Genomic DNA, 16039 nt, shown 5'->3' with positions numbered 1-16039 from the left:
AGGTAAAGACACTCAGTAGTACTTTGACACTTCATTTCCCAGCCGAGGGGAATGGGTCAGTAAATCCAGCTGACGGAACAGTGCTGGCGATTCTAGAAGATGAGAGAGAAAGAAGAAGAAAGGAAGGGGGCCAAGGACCAAAGGGGAAGGGGGGGGGAGGGGGGTTTAAGCAGGGGTGTTGCCGTGGGCTGTACTGTACCCCCCTTGGGTGTAACGCAATGGACGTTCTGTGAGTGTGTGTGTGTGTGTGTGGGGGTGGGGGGGGGGTGTGTATGCATGCACACGTGTGTGCCATTGACCTGGCCCAATCTGGTGCTGATCACGGGGTCCTGGTGTGTCCAGCCATGCTCATCAGTCACCCTTACAAGTGCATGCTCATCTGCCTAAAGCAGTGGGGAGCTCTGGCTCTCCTCTTCCCTGCCTCACAATCAGGAGCGACAGGGCTTAAAAAAACAAGTCAACACCCCTCCTCTTTTCCACAGCATTTTGTATTTTTTTTTTTTCATCTGATTTTTAGTTGCGATTCGGCGGGGTGGGGGATGGGGGAGGAGAGGGAGAGGGAGAGGGAGAGAGAGACGTGCAGAGGAAGAGACAAAGCCCTTTTCTTCTAAGACTGTGTTGTGATCATGACCTTGCTGTTTATGCTGTTTTTATAGCTATCTGATATTGCAGAAGAAAGGAGGCAATAGACATACTTTCTTTTCAAACAAGCAGTTCAATTTGTGCTGCTTGCGTGTCTTTGTGTGAACAAGAATGCTATACCAGTGTGCAGTATGTACATCTTAAAAGCTACTACCCTCCCCAGTGCTAACACTCACACAAACACACACGCACACACGCACACACACACACACACACACACACACACACACACACACACACACACACACACACACTCACACTTTACCTTTGTTGCGGGAATTAGAATACACTGATGTTGCAGAAGCGCCAAAATTGCAATTTTTGCACACAGCTGCCGGCAGTGACAGGGGATATTTCATCCCGTTGTCAGAATATTATTAATAAAACATCAGGACTAGAGTGCAGCACAATTTTTCCTTTCAATCACTCCCAGCATCTGCCATGAAAATTTCATGCTGTATATAATTTCCACTTAATGTGTTGCACTTAAAATGTCGGCGCCAGTGCTGTGCGCGGAATTTGAAAGGGTTAATTATATCATGTTCCTAGGAGCGGGGCCACTGCTTACCAAACAATGACTTGAGTGATTGTATGCAAATGGGTCTCTGACCTTTTTGCCACCTCGTGGTCAATTTATATGGTTATTAAGGCTTTATAAAATTGATGAGCACAGCGCTTTGAATGCCATTTTCTCTGCATCCCCTAATTTATTTAATTCCTTGCAGGTCTCTGTCTCAAAAAATGATATACATACATTACATATATATATATATATACACACACACACACATATACATACACACACATGCTCACACACACACACACACATATATATATATATATATGTTTTTTTGCAATGCAATGGAAGCAGCATGTGGTGCTGCAGGAGCTGTGAGCCTGGTTATCTGGCATTACTCAGACTGCTAAAAATTCATTAAAATGTGACATCAGCGCAGTGAGAGACAAATGATCACAGGATGAAAGGGAACACTGGGCCTTTCAGGGATTAGCGCGGCGCAGCCCCGACCTAGCAGCTAACAGCATAAACAGATTAATCCACTCGCAGCATAGCTAAGATACACAGAATTATTAAACAAGGGGTGAGCCACCACAAAGGTTTCCATGTAATCTGTCTGGTGCTAACAATCTGGAGAGGTGTGTGTGTGTGATGTGGCTGCCGGAAGAGAGCTCCGCTTTCACCGTCACGGAGAGTACCCCATATAGAGCGAAAGTTTTAACCCTCTCCCTTCCCCCTGTTTTTGAGGGTTTCCTCAAATCTGTCCACATGTAATAACTGTAATTGGAGCAGTCATTATTTTACAAAAGGCGAATAAAGACAAATCAGCAGTGAGAACCTGCTGAAATGTTTGTCTTTCTTCTTTTCTTTTTTTTTTCTTTTTTTTTTTAAAGAAACTCGAATTTAGTGTTGTTTGTCCAATTGACCATTGAATGCGCAGAGCAGCCGGACCCTGATTGTGTGAAGTGTCCATTTTAGTGGAATTGAAGCAGAAGGCTGAGTTCGGTGTGGGTAACAGGATCTTCCCCTTGTGCTCACTTGCAGAAGAGCCGGGCGAAGACACCGAGGGACCCCCTAGGACTGCAACTCTGGCTGCGGCCGAGGACAGAGACCCAAGCGAGAAGGACAGCAAAGAAGGAAAGAAGGCCGAGAGAGAATCCAGTAAGACAGTCGAATTCGGGCTGTTCGGTTCCCCTCTCCCCTCGCTGCCTCCTGCTCTTCCATCTTAAACCTGTCTGGACGGTCTTGTTAATAATGACTGCATGTGTGTGTTGCATGCGAATACCGTCAGTAGCCTCCCATTGACCCAATTTTAATCATAACCGTCTGACAGCGTAGATGCGGATAAGTTGAAGAATATTACAGAATGACCAGTGAGATTATTTTTTAATCAAATCAGTTTGCGTGCTTGTAATTTTTAAGCGCCTTTCATTAATCTTTGCCGTACTTGTGATTCCACTGATGACATATTAATTTTGCGTAAGCGTAGGATTAGATACCACTCATGTATATTTTTTTTCTAATATAGCACTGCACCCTTGTAACCCTTAAATTGGTTTTTCTTCATTCTTTTTTCTCATCTTCTGCTTATAAGACCTTAGGCAGCTATCCCTTCAGAACACATTCTTCTCAATTTATTAAAACCAAGAATCTGCATATATTTGTAAGGGGTAACATATTAACAAGGGCAACAATCTATAAAAAATAGACCAGCGAAAAGCTCAGAAAACAACCCTTGAGCTAGCATCTGGTTCAGATACCTCAGGCTTTGTTGTATTTGATTTGGCAAATAGGAATTCATACAGTACATGCTTTTTATGTATGAGATGGAAATCTATGGCCAAAATGAATATTACATTGGATCTTTTTAGTGCATGCTATACCTAGCTACATAATGTTGGATTCAGTGAAGCAGAAGAAATGCTGAAACAGGTTGGAGCCTATTAGTTTAGGTAGTCATCTATCTTTTAACCATATCTCCATGACAGGGTCGTCTGAAGAACCCACTAGTCAATGCATTTGCTATTCGTATTACATGAAGCATCATTTAACATTGTGCTGTGGTGAAAATCTTGCTTGGAGTCAAACCATTTTTTGTCTCTCGTGAACATTAAATATATTAATGAAATATCCATTTTACTTTTAATGCATGAGGGTACCATTTAAGTATGAATACTGCACACATGCACGGGATTTAAACAGGCTTTTGTTTTGGAGTGTATAGTAAATGGCTAAAATATATGAAAGGCGTATGCATGTCTTGTAATGGACACACAAAGATGACAGAAAAATGTAGGACTTGTTTCTCCTCCTCAAAACTAAATTCCTAATGAGGATGACAAAGGAAGAAGTCAGTTCTGTGTAGAGAAAAAATTATACTGTGGGATGTTTGGCTGTTATTTTATACAGGTCATTTACAAAGCAATAGCTTACAATGGAGTCTGTTTTCCTTAGAATTCCGGCACTTCCTGGCTCATTTACATTGTCATTTTAATCTAGTGTCACTATAGATTACTTATAATCCAAATTACATTTTCCATGCAAATGTATTAATCTGGATGAACTCCAGATTACGTTGTGCTCCATAGAGAAGTTACATGTCACTGCAATAGCTTAGGGGAACACTTTTTAATAACACTGTAAACACAAGCATAGATGAAAATTAACTGTCATTATTGCAAAGAAAATTGCCATCAGACTTGACTGAAATTAGCAGGGAAATTAGCCATTGTTCATAAAACCTAATTTTACGTTTTAATTTCTTGTATAATTTAAATAATGCAGATAAGTGAAATGAAATGTAATGCATGCAGACTAGATCAAATATTGAATATTTAAAATTAAAGCTCCTCTTTGAAGCATTGTTTGCATGTGTCCACAAATTTACTAGATTAGAAATTAGCCTCAGTCAACTTCTGACTTTTTATAAACATTCCATTAAAAATGTAAAAGTATTAGCATATTTAATTATAGGCCTACAGCCATGAAATCTGTTTTGAGGTTAATTAATGCATACTGTACATCTTAGTGAGTTTGCGAAATATAGCATACCAAAAGTAATACATTTAAGGACAATGTTTGATGTGATATATTGTATCTAAGGCTTTGGAACTCTCCGAACCTTCATGGAGTTTAGAGTTCAAAATGTGACGCTCAAATGTTATCAGTTGAACTGCAGGACACACTAATGCGTAACCTAAACCAGCATCCCTGTAAATCACCAAAGATACAGGAAGCCTTCCAGGGCAAGGGCTTATTTATGTCTCTGTAACCTTAGCCATACTGTGAAGACCAGAGCCCACTAAATTGAATAGTAAATTCAACCTGCCTTCACCGAGCAATTCCTTTTTAATTGATGTTTTCTTCAAATAAATTATTGAGTGAAAATGTCTGTCCTTAAATTGATCCAAATCTACCACTTCTATATTAATCAAAATCTTATATTATAAGATTTATAATAGTATGTCCTGCTGTTATGTTATATTAATTAGTGTAGCTTGTTTGACTTCAAAATACAATAACAGACCTAAACAAAATGGTTTAGCATATTTACATATAAATTACACGCACATATATATATATATATATATATATATATATATGTGTGTGTGTGTGTGTGTGTGTGTGTGTGTGTAAATGTATACAGATTGTGAAAGAACAAAACATATAGTTATTGAAGCTGTTTACAATTTTAAATAGAATACTGTGAGATCTTAAAATGTCATTGGCAGTTGTAAATAAAGATGGGTGGTGTGGCTGCTGGTCTCATTCCTGTGATGCAAACGGCTTGAATGTCATAAATCACCTTTTGATTTATCTAATCAACCAAGGTCCTGCTTCTCAAAGGCATTTGTCATTGGAAGACGAACGGTGTCACAAATATTTTATCTATTGCTTCATTGCACCGCATTGTGTCCCAGGACAAAGGAAAAAGGGCAGCATCATTAAGGGTGAAGCCGAGCCTTAAACATAATCTGCGAAAGGAAGAAAGGCAGTCCCTCTGTCCTTCACGTCTCTGCTGCTCCTTTGTTACAATCCAGAAGCTGCAGAAGGAAAATATAGAATATCTGGATTAACTCCCTTTCATTTCGTAAGAAAATTACAGACTGGTGAGAGGGGAAAATATGCTCTCTCCGTTCTTGGCTCAGTAAATGATCAGCCAGTCGTGGTTCATTGTAAACAGTTGATCTTGGAAAGTCTACACACATAGCTTTCTTGACACTGTCCTGTTCCCCACACTTGTATGCCTCGTACGCACAGAGGTCGCTGCTGTTATTTTTAAACGGGGGATTTTTTTTTTTTTTTTTTTGTCTGTGGTGTACGATGGGTGTGTACGAACGCAGCGGCTGGGTTGATTGAGAAAATAAATCATAAAGATGAATCCGCGTGCTCTACGCACAATCAGATTAGCCCCCAGACTATACATTTACATTCAATATGATGGCAATCAATGGCGAAGCTTCATTGCATTGCGAAATGTGTTTGCACCCGGTTGTCCAGCAATCGCCTTCTCACCCTGGAAATAATTTAGTTGCAAATTGACTGGAAGATGGTGAAAATTGAAAGTTAAAATTAGAAATACTCATAACAAACAGCGGGGGAAAAAAAGGTCAGATGATGCTTGGTGGCGATGAGATTGGGGTGGCTGGCAAATGAGGTTTTCTGTTTGTCATGAAATGTATGTGACATGCCTCCCCAACACTGCCGGGATATCAAAGCCGGGAGAAAAAAGAGATTATCTAGCTATTTGAGGCTGCAGAAAATTCTCTGATGCTCTTGGAAATTTATATTGTGCCCTTGTCTAAGATGTGCGTTTCTTTTTTTCCTCCACTCTTGTGTGTCAGGTTTCTTGACAGGGTAATATTTCAGACCTCAGATTCAACACATGATTAGTGTAGAATAAGGAAGAAAAAAAAAATTAAGATGTATTAGTATGTGCTTATTGTGAGTATATATACCCTGAAGAAAATAGAGTGTAGTGTGAAAAATAATGATAAATACAATTTTTTTTATTATTTTTTTTTTTAATGGCTATGAATTTTATTGTTTTTCTGTGGCACTGAATTCATGAGAATAGGGCAGACATCTTGCCTTGAGTGGCCAGATTGGAATAAGGCGAGTTGGCCCAGAGTCCTTTGTGTTCCATCAGCTCTGAGAATGGAAAAATTGCATTGGCTGAGAAGGCTGGGCACTCTGTCTGTATCTAAGGATGAGGGTAATGAAAGATTTATCACTCTGTGCAGCATTTGCTAAATACAACTGGGGGCTGATTTCCAGAATTGAGCTCAGCTGTAATGATAATAATGCTTCTGTCCTCCAATGTACTGTACAGGGCACAAATATTTATGATAGCATTCTGAAAGGTTGTTTGGTGATAGCAATCCTCCATTAAATGTAAAAGTATTCAGAGAGTGCCTCAATGTTTGTTGTTTTCCGTTTGTATATATGCTCATACTTATTGTGGGTATGTACATATGGCAGGGTGCATTGCAGTTGTAGGCTAGCAACTGGAGGGCGGCTGTTGTTACCTCTGAGGTGCCCATAAACACTACCAAAGTGCCCATGAGCGAGGCACTGACCCCAGCCCTGTGACTGACCCTGTGCTCTGTCCTCTTCGATGACAGTGCAAAAGCAAAACATTCAGTGTAGCATTCCGAAAGTGAAGATGCAAAGCTTGTAAAATGTTGTGAAGATGCTGTTTCTTTTGAATGTCTTCAAGCTAAAAGCTAAGAGCTTTATGAAGTAGAATTATTTTCCATCACCAAAGATTAAATGAAATGTGTTCAATAAATCTGACTTTATTTTTACTACCATTGTATAATGGTGTGCGAAATTGAAGATTGCAATAATCTCCCTCACTTCTTATTTCCATAATGTTTTTGGTGTTGTGTTGCTGTTATATGGTGTTTGTCCGCAATAAATATTTTTGTTGATTTTCCCCCCATATAATGTTATGCCATGAGCTAGAAAAGAATATATCTGAGTCTATGTATTAAAAGCATTGATGCCTGTTATTGATTACTCTCTCAAGTTAACGAAAGGTTACCTTGAATGAGGGAGACCTTCATTACCAGATTAATATGATAAAGTCTGTGGAGATTCTTTATTACAGCATTTCAGTTTGGATATTGCATATTTGCAAATTAAAATGCATGCATATCTTTTAATGACTTTATCCATCAATGCGAGGCATTTCATCCTCTTCCACAGCTTTACTGTCATGCAAATAAATAAAAAGCTCCAACATACTCTTCAGCCTTTTGTTTTTATGATGAAATCCTGTCCGTTAAAAGAATCTTGTGGAACAAATCTATCTACTGTTTATTTTCAGGAATTAATACACTGGGTAAGGAAACCCTAGGGACTACTTCAGTGGGGAAGAGGTCACTGCTGCAGGAGAGGGAAAATGAAGCCGCATCCAAGAGACCGAGATCAGCTGAGGAGAAGATGGCCAGCAATGAGCAGGTAACCACACAAGCTTCTGCCTCTAGTCGCAGAAAGAAAGGGTTAATCAGAACTCCACAGTGAAGAAGAGACCTTGTCCCCTCTACCGTACTTAGGTACAATACCTGGGCTGGCTCCCACCCTTTGGAATCTCCTTATATAATATGTATTTTTAAATTAAATTATGAAGTATTAGCTTGTCTTAAGTGATGCAGGTCTGAGTAATTTCTGAAATGGATTACATTAAGAGAGGTGATGGGAAGCTCCAATCTAAAAGTACTCCTTGTAATGAGGGTCAAGCAGAAGCTTGAATGGGTGCACACCTTTGTCATTTGTAATCTTCTGATTAGAATTTCCAGCCAATCATGTTTTGCTAGTAAAAGTGAAGACTTAAGTGAATTACATGAAATCAGCTTTATTTTCATTTTCGCAGAGTCTCATTTGTTCAGCTTAAAATGTTGATGTTACAGGGAAAGTCTTTTACCTTAAATACCTACCGTAATGTGCATTCTTAATCTGGCTTGCTGTACCGCAAGCATTAATGGATGTAATGTGAATGAATTGACCATGTCTTCCCAACCGCTATCTTTTCAGGTCCAACAGTGCCCATACTGTAACTACAGTAGCAAGGACGCAAACCGCATCCAGTTGCACATCATGTCCCAGCATTCCATGCAACCTGTTATCTCATGCCCCCTGTGTCAAGATGTCCTCAGCAACAAGATCCACCTCCAGCTCCACTTAACCCACCTCCACAGCGTGGCCCCGGACTGCGTGGAGAAGCTGCTCATGACTGTATGTGCACACTGGTTTTAACTGTCTGTTTAAGTCTTGATCTTTAAAGCCATATGAAAGTCAGTTATGGCTCTCCCCCTTCTCTGATGTCCAGTGTGGGCTTCTGCCAACTCTCAACTTCGAGCCACCCTGTTAAATATTTCCCGTGTATTTGGCCTACTCATGTGGGGATTTGCCAGAAATATAAATAAATAAAAAATTCCCTTATTGCTGCTTTTGAAAATAAACTTTGCATTGGAGCTCAGGCATAAACTATCAAGGGAGCATACAATTGTATATTTATTTTCATGTTGATAATTGAATTTATTTGAATTTGCAACTGTTTATAAATGTCTTTTAAATTGGTAGCAATTTACTTCTATGTGTGGTTCTTTAAAATGTTCCCGTTTTTAGAAAGGTGGATTTAGTTACTAATGTAGAAACATGTACACATATTGGGATTGCTTTTGTTTAAGGAAAAGTCGCATTTATATTCTTGTTCATATTTTATTTACCAGTGTAGCATCCTTAGCAAGTGACCAGTATTTTCTTAACAACTTTTTTTTTTTCCCACTATATTTTAACAAGTGCCTTTTTTGCCTTTTTCTTAGGTGTCAGGACCAGATGTTATAATGCCCAATAACATGTTGCAACTACCTGCAACTGTACAAGACAAAGTCCCATGTCAGATGGACATGTCAACTGTCACACCAGAGGGGTCTGGTAAACAGCATGGTAAACATTTTCTCAGCCTTCTGTTAATGTGCGGATACAAATCTGTTTTCAAAAAATAATTAATGTGTGTCCAAAATTATATTTTCTTTACTATTTTTTCCAGTGATTGTGACATTATATGTTTAACTGATAAAAGTATATGGAAAACCCCAGTCCAACTATCATTATACTTAGTAGAATGCTAATTAATCTTTCAATACCATGACTGTTGGTAATGTCCAGATTGTGTTCCATGGTAATACTGACATTTTTGCATAATACTACAAAAAGTCACAAAGTGTATTTGTTTTTTTTTTCCCTCTGTACACAAGACTGGTTGTACATTTTGTGGTTGTATCAAAGTATGAGATATTGTGCCTCCATACAGAATGTTGTCACCCTGTTAAATGAATCTAGAGTGAACATGCATGTTTAAGAGTGTTAACAAAAATCTTTTTCCTTTTAATTCTCCACCAGGTGACAGTTCAAATGATGAAAAGAATAGCACAGCACAAGAGAAAGGTGAGCTGGAGCTTCAGAACGAGGAATTCAAGCCACCGAAGGAAGCTTCAGAAGCCCCTGATTGGAAGAAGAGTTATGGCCAGGAGCTGAAGAACCCAGACTCCCTGCAGGAGCACCTGAGTGAGCTGCAAAAACGGCAGCAACTCTCCGTCTCTGATCGCCACGTCTACAAGTACCGCTGCAACCACTGCAGCCTGGCTTTCAAGACTATGCAGAAGCTTCAGATACATTCCCAGTACCATGCCATCCGGGCGGCCACCATGTGCAGCCTGTGCCAGCGCAGCTTCCGTACATTCCTCGCCCTCAAGAAACACTTGGAAATTGGCCATCCGGAGCTGAGCGAGGCAGAGGTGCAGCAGCTCTGTGGAAGCTTCCCCATCAATGGGGACTTCTGCTCCGAGAGTGAGGCCAGGGCGTATGAAGAGGCGCAGGCCTTCGAGCAGGAGATGGACAAGGACGAAGACCTGGACCAGGAAGGGAAGGCTAGCCCCACTGGGAGTGACTGCAGCTCTCTGCTGGACGAGATGGGCTCCGAACCAAAGCGGACTTTACCGTTCAGGAAAGGCCCAAATTTCACCATGGAGAAATTTTTAGACCCCTCCCGTCCATACAAATGCACAGTGTGTAAGGAATCCTTCACCCAGAAGAACATTCTCTTGGTGCATTACAATTCAGTTTCACACTTACACAAGCTGAAGAAAGTTCTTCAGGAGGCCTCAAGCCCAGTTCCCCAGGAGACCAACAACAACATTGATAACAAACCATATAAATGCAATATTTGTAATGTTGCTTACAGCCAAAGTTCAACCCTGGAAATCCACATGAGGTCTGTGCTCCACCAGACAAAAGCCAGAACTGCCAAAATGGAGACAAGCAGCAGTACTGCAAGTGGAAACAGTGGAATGGCACCTGCTAACAGCCCAGTTTCTGTTAGTCAAGGAAATGTAGAGCCTGCAAGCTTACCAGTGTCAGTGAGTAAAGAAAACAATGTAGATGCCAAAGAAATCAACAAAAAGCAAGCTACTGATCACATTTCTGTTCAGCCCACCCACCAACCTCCCCAGTCACCAGCACAGCTTCAGATGCAGCTACAGCATGAGCTCCAGCAGCAGGCCGCTTTCTTTCAGCCGCAGTTTTTGAACCCGGCATTCTTTCCTCACTTTCCAATGACGCCTGAGGCCCTGCTGCAGTTCCAACAACCCCAGTTCCTCTTCCCCTTCTACATTCCTGGCACTGAGTTCAACCTCAGTCCTGAGCTGGCCCTGCACTCTGCAGCATTCGGAATGCCTGGAATGACGGGTTCCTTTCTGGAAGACCTGAAGCAGCAGATGCAGCAGCAGCACCAGTTGGGACAGCAGCAGCTCCAGCTCTCTCAGCAGCAGGCCCAGCAGCAGCAAGCATCCCAGTCTCAAATGCAGCAGAAAACACAGCAACAGGCAAGCAAGCCCAGAATGGAACAAAGCAGCATGACAGGCCCAGAGATTCAGATGTCCAAGGAGGCTGAAGAGCATTTGGAGAAACAGGAAACTAAGTCCAAGCAGGAGTATTTAAATGAGGGCGACAGCACAAGGGACAAAGAATTCAAGAAATCTAAACTTTCAGAACCTCTTCTCCCGCCACCTCGCATTGTGTCAGGTGCAAGGGGTAATGCTGCCAAAGCCCTGCTGGAAAACTTTGGCTTTGAACTGGTCATCCAATACAACGAGAACAGGCAAAAGAGCCAGAAGAAGAATCGAACCGGAGAGGAAGAGATAAGTGATAAACTTGAGTGTGGAATGTGTGCAAAACTCTTCTCCAACATGCTCATCCTCAAAAGTCACCAAGAACATGTGCATGGACAGTTCTTCCCATACGGGGAACTGGAAAAGTTTGCGCAGCAGTACAGAGAGGCTTATGACAAGCTGTATCCTATAAATCCCTCATCTCCAGAAACTCCTCCACCCCCGCCACCACCACCCCCACCTCCACCTCCACCACCCCAGACGACCACGACTTCTGTAAGCAAGGCTACAACACCTTCTCCAGCACCTCTGCAGGCTCCTCCGCCCCCGCCACCTCCTCCACCACCACCTCCACCTCCCTCTGCACCTCCTCAAGTCCAGCTGCCTGTATCATTGGACCTTCCTCTCTTCCCGCCACTGATGATGCAGTCTGTACAGCACCCAGGGCTGCCTCCCCAGCTCGCTCTACAGCTGCCGACAATGGATTCTTTATCATCAGATCTCACACAGCTTTGTCAGCAGCAACTGGGACTGGATCCAAACTTCCTCCGACAGTCGCAGTTCAAGCGTCCACGCACTCGAATCACTGATGATCAGTTGAAAATCCTTCGGGCATACTTTGATATAAACAACTCTCCAAATGAAGAGCAGATCCAGGAAATGGCAGACAAGTCGGGCCTTCCTCAGAAAGTCATCAAACACTGGTTCCGAAACACGCTCTTTAAAGAAAGGCAGCGGAGCAAGGATTCCCCGTATAACTTTAGCATTCCACCCATCACTACATTGGAGGATATCAGAATAGAGTCTCAGTTCAGTACGCTGGAGTACTACAGAACAGATGCCACCATGAACAAGAGGTCGTCTAGGACTCGCTTCACTGACTATCAGCTGAGAGTGCTGCAAGATTTCTTTGATACCAATGCGTACCCTAAGGATGATGAAATAGAGCAGCTCTCCACTGTTCTCAACCTTCCAACTCGTGTGATTGTTGTCTGGTTCCAAAATGCTCGCCAGAAGGCACGAAAGAGTTATGAGAATCAGGCAGATGCTAAAGACAGTGAGAAAAAGGAGCTGACTAATGAGCGCTACATTAGGACCAGCAATATGCAGTATCAATGTAAAAAATGCAGTGTTGTTTTCCCTCGCATATTTGATCTCATTACTCACCAGAAGAAGCTGTGTTACAAAGACGAAGATGATGATGGGAATGATGACATCCAACCTGAGGAATATATAGATGCCAGTGACCAGAGCCTGCCGAAGAGCTTAGGCCCCACAGATTTATCAAAACATCACCATGTAACTGCTACCAGCTCTGGGTCAAGCTCTCCTTTAATGCCTTCGCCTCGACCTGATATGGGAAAGATCTCACCAAAACCTGACGTTACCACTGATAAACCAAAGCTAGCTGAGAATATTCCCTCTCAAGTGGCAAAGGCCTTGTCAGAGCCAAGACCTTCCAAGGCTTCAACTCCGCAACCACCACTACAAAAAGCCCCCCAACCACCGATGACTAGACCTCACTCTCAGCCCCAGTCAGCAGCTGTCCCATCTAGCCCTCTTTCTATTGCCCTCTCCTCTCTGACAAACAGCCTACCTCCTCAGATGCTACAGTATCAGTGTGACCAGTGTAAGATTGCCTTCCCAACTGTAGAACTGTGGCAGGAGCACCAACATATGCACTTCCTGGCAGCCCAGAACCAATTCCTCCATTCACAGTTCTTAGAAAGACCCCTGGATATGCCCTACATGATCTTTGATCCAAACAATCCTCTCATGACTGGGCAGTTGCTTGCTGGTGCCCTCTCCCAGATGCCTACACAGAGCAGCTCATCCTTATCTACACCTCCTGGTTCAGGCTCTAGTTCCTTGAAACGTAAATTGGATGATAAAGAAGAGAACAGTTCCAATGATAAAGATGGTGGAAACAGCGGCGAAGACCAACATAGGGACAAGCGCCTCAGGACAACCATCACACCAGAGCAATTAGAGATCCTGTATGACAAGTATCTACTGGATTCAAACCCAACTAGGAAAATGTTGGATCACATTGCACGAGAAGTCGGCTTAAAGAAGAGGGTGGTGCAAGTCTGGTTTCAGAACACCCGTGCCAGAGAGAGAAAGGGACAATTCCGAGCTCTAGGGCCTGCCCAGTCTCACAAAAAGTGCCCTTTTTGCAGGGCACTCTTCAAAGCAAAGTCAGCACTTGATAGCCACATACGCTCCAGACACTGGCATGAAGCAAAACAGGCAGGTTTTAGCCTGCCCCCTAGCCCCATGATGCCACAAGATGATGGTGCAGAGAGTCCAAACAAGTACAATTTCTTTGAGTATCCACAGCTGCCCATTAAAACAGAGCTGAGTGAGTATGAGCTGCCAGCTGCAACCTCAACTCCAATCAAACTAACTGAGTCACCGCTAAAAAACTTCTTGAGCCCTTCATCCTTAAAGGCAGAAAACAGTGATGAAACTGAAGGGCTTAATATTAATTCTGCAGAGGTTTCTTATGACTTAAACAAGACAGATTTTGATGAGACCTCATCCATCAACACAGCTATAAGTGACGCAACAACCGGTGATGAGGGAAATAATGAAGGAGAGAGCCAAACCGGAAATGGAGGTGAAAAGCTGGGTGAAAGCAAAATGAATCTCATTCTAAACTCAGAAGCCTGTGAAGAAAGGTTCGGCCTTGTGAGTCCCTCTTTGAGTTACAGCAAAGACGGTAGCGAGCAGTATTTTTCCATGCGCGAGGATGACCTAGATGAGAGTGCAGATCGAAGTGAGACCTCAAGCTTAGCCGATCCAAGCTCTCCCAGCCCTTTTGGAGGTAGCAATCCCTTCAAATCTGGAAAAGGCAGTGGAGAGAGACCAGGGCACAAACGTTTCAGGACCCAGATGAGCAACCTGCAACTGAAAGTTCTCAAAGCTTGTTTCAGTGACTACCGCACGCCAACGATGCAGGAGTGTGAGATGCTGGGTAATGAAATTGGACTCCCAAAGCGGGTTGTCCAAGTCTGGTTCCAGAATGCTCGTGCAAAAGAAAAGAAGTTCAAAATAAATATTGGAAAGCCATTCATGATAAGCCAAGGCTCACCAGATGGACCGAGGCCCGAGTGTACTTTGTGCGGTGTAAAGTATACTGCCCGGATTTCCATCCGAGACCATATTTTCTCTAAGCAGCACATTGCTAAAGTGCAAGAAACACTGGGGAATCAAGTGGACAGAGAAAAAGATTACCTTGCCCCCACCACTGTGCGCCAGCTGATGGCCCAACAAGAGATTGACCGTTTGAAGAAGTCAACAGATGTCCTTAGCTTGCCAGCCCAGCAGCAATCTGTTGATAACAATGCACTTCATGGCCTTAGCCTGCCAACTGGTTACCCAGGAATCTCTGGCCTCCCACCTGTACTCCTTCCTGGTGTAAATGGCCCTTCATCCCTTCCTGTTTTTCCACCAAACACACCCGGTGAGTTAGTATGACAAAAAGGAAAACTGAATAGTAACATTAAAAAACAATACATTTTGTAGATCTACGCATGACCTGACTTTATTTCAGAGAGTGCTTTTTGTGAGCAGTGACTTCTGTCTGTGGGATCAGAATTATGAGGACCTTTTAATGCATGCATTCACCCCAGCAGGATGGAATCTTTTCACTGTATGCACGAACATTGTAACTAATGCAATTTATATCATTGTTTTTGTTTTGTGGTTTTTTTATTGGTTTTGTACAGCTCCCTTCTTTGGTATTTTTGTATGGCGCATGTAACAGTTTTGATCCATAACAAAAAAAGAAAAAAAATCTGAGAAAAAAACTGTATCACCATATTTTAATGCAATGGTTGGTTTTGCGTGTTATAAAGGTAAATATTTCAATATTATTTATACCACTGTATTTCAGCTTTAGCGTCTCCTGGTGCTGGCATGCTTGGGTTCCCTACTCCAGCCACCCCTTCTCCTGCCATGTCTCTCAGCAGTGCCCCATCCAAGACTCTGCTTCAGACTCCACCACCTCCACCTCCTCCTCCTCCTCCTCCTGTTCCTCCTCCTGTTCCCCCCACTCCTATGGCGAACCATCAGGCTGAGCAGCACAGCAAGGACCCAGAGAAAGAGAAGAAGTTGGAAATGCCTAAGAAGGTCAAGAGAGAGGTCGAGAATTCCCACCACGAGGCTCCCAGTATTAAGAAAAGGGAAAAATCCTCACCGGCGCTATCTGCGATGGGCAAAGGTGGGAGTGAGGCTTCAATGGACCCAGCACAGCAGCAGGCACTTCAGAATGCTCTTGCTGGTGATCCAGGGTCCTTCTTAGGGGGACAGTTCCTGCCTTACTTCATCCCTGGTTTTGCATCCTGCTTTTCGCCCCAGCTTCCTGGCGGAGTGCAAGGGGGATATTTTCCACCTCTGTGTGGAATGGAGAACCTTTTCCCTTACGGCCCAGCCATGCCGCAAGCCATTGCTGGCCTTTCCCCCTCTGCCATACTGCAGCAGTACCAGCAGTATCAGCAGTCCCTCCAGGACTCCCTGCAGAAGCAGCAGCAGCAGCAACAACAGCAACAACAGCAACAGCAGCAAAAGCAGCTTGAGCAACAGCAGAAACCAACGCCTGTGAAGACATCGAGTGCACAGAGTGACACCCTCAAACCAAAAGAGGCTATGGAAACTAAGGAAGATAAAGGCTCTTCAACAGAAAGCACAAAAGAAGAACCAC

The 16039-nt window shown here is 42.9% G+C and overlaps 1 protein-coding gene across 4 annotated transcripts in view; it reads left to right on the top strand.

Moving 5' to 3' along the window:
• The window catches only part of zfhx4 (zinc finger homeobox 4), an 83865-nt gene that overhangs the window by 64317 nt on the left and 3509 nt on the right, over positions 1–16039 (top strand). For all 4 annotated transcript variants that reach the window (XM_035414532.1, XM_035414531.1, XM_035414533.1 and 1 more), the window contains exons 5-10: positions 2204–2320; positions 7491–7624; positions 8198–8398; positions 8989–9112; positions 9569–14800; positions 15233–16039. The exon at positions 15233–16039 is cut by the window's right edge and continues 3509 nt beyond it. In XM_035414532.1, the coding sequence (XP_035270423.1) occupies positions 2204–2320; positions 7491–7624; positions 8198–8398; positions 8989–9112; positions 9569–14800; positions 15233–16039 (6615 nt within the window). The remainder of the gene's footprint in view (positions 1–2203; positions 2321–7490; positions 7625–8197; positions 8399–8988; positions 9113–9568; positions 14801–15232) is intronic.

This window comes from Anguilla anguilla, chromosome 4 (genome assembly GCF_013347855.1).
Source record: "Anguilla anguilla isolate fAngAng1 chromosome 4, fAngAng1.pri, whole genome shotgun sequence".
Lineage (NCBI taxonomy): Eukaryota > Metazoa > Chordata > Actinopteri > Anguilliformes > Anguillidae > Anguilla > Anguilla anguilla.
Note: the sequence above shows the minus strand (reverse complement) of the source record. Positions and strands in the feature narration are given on the sequence as shown.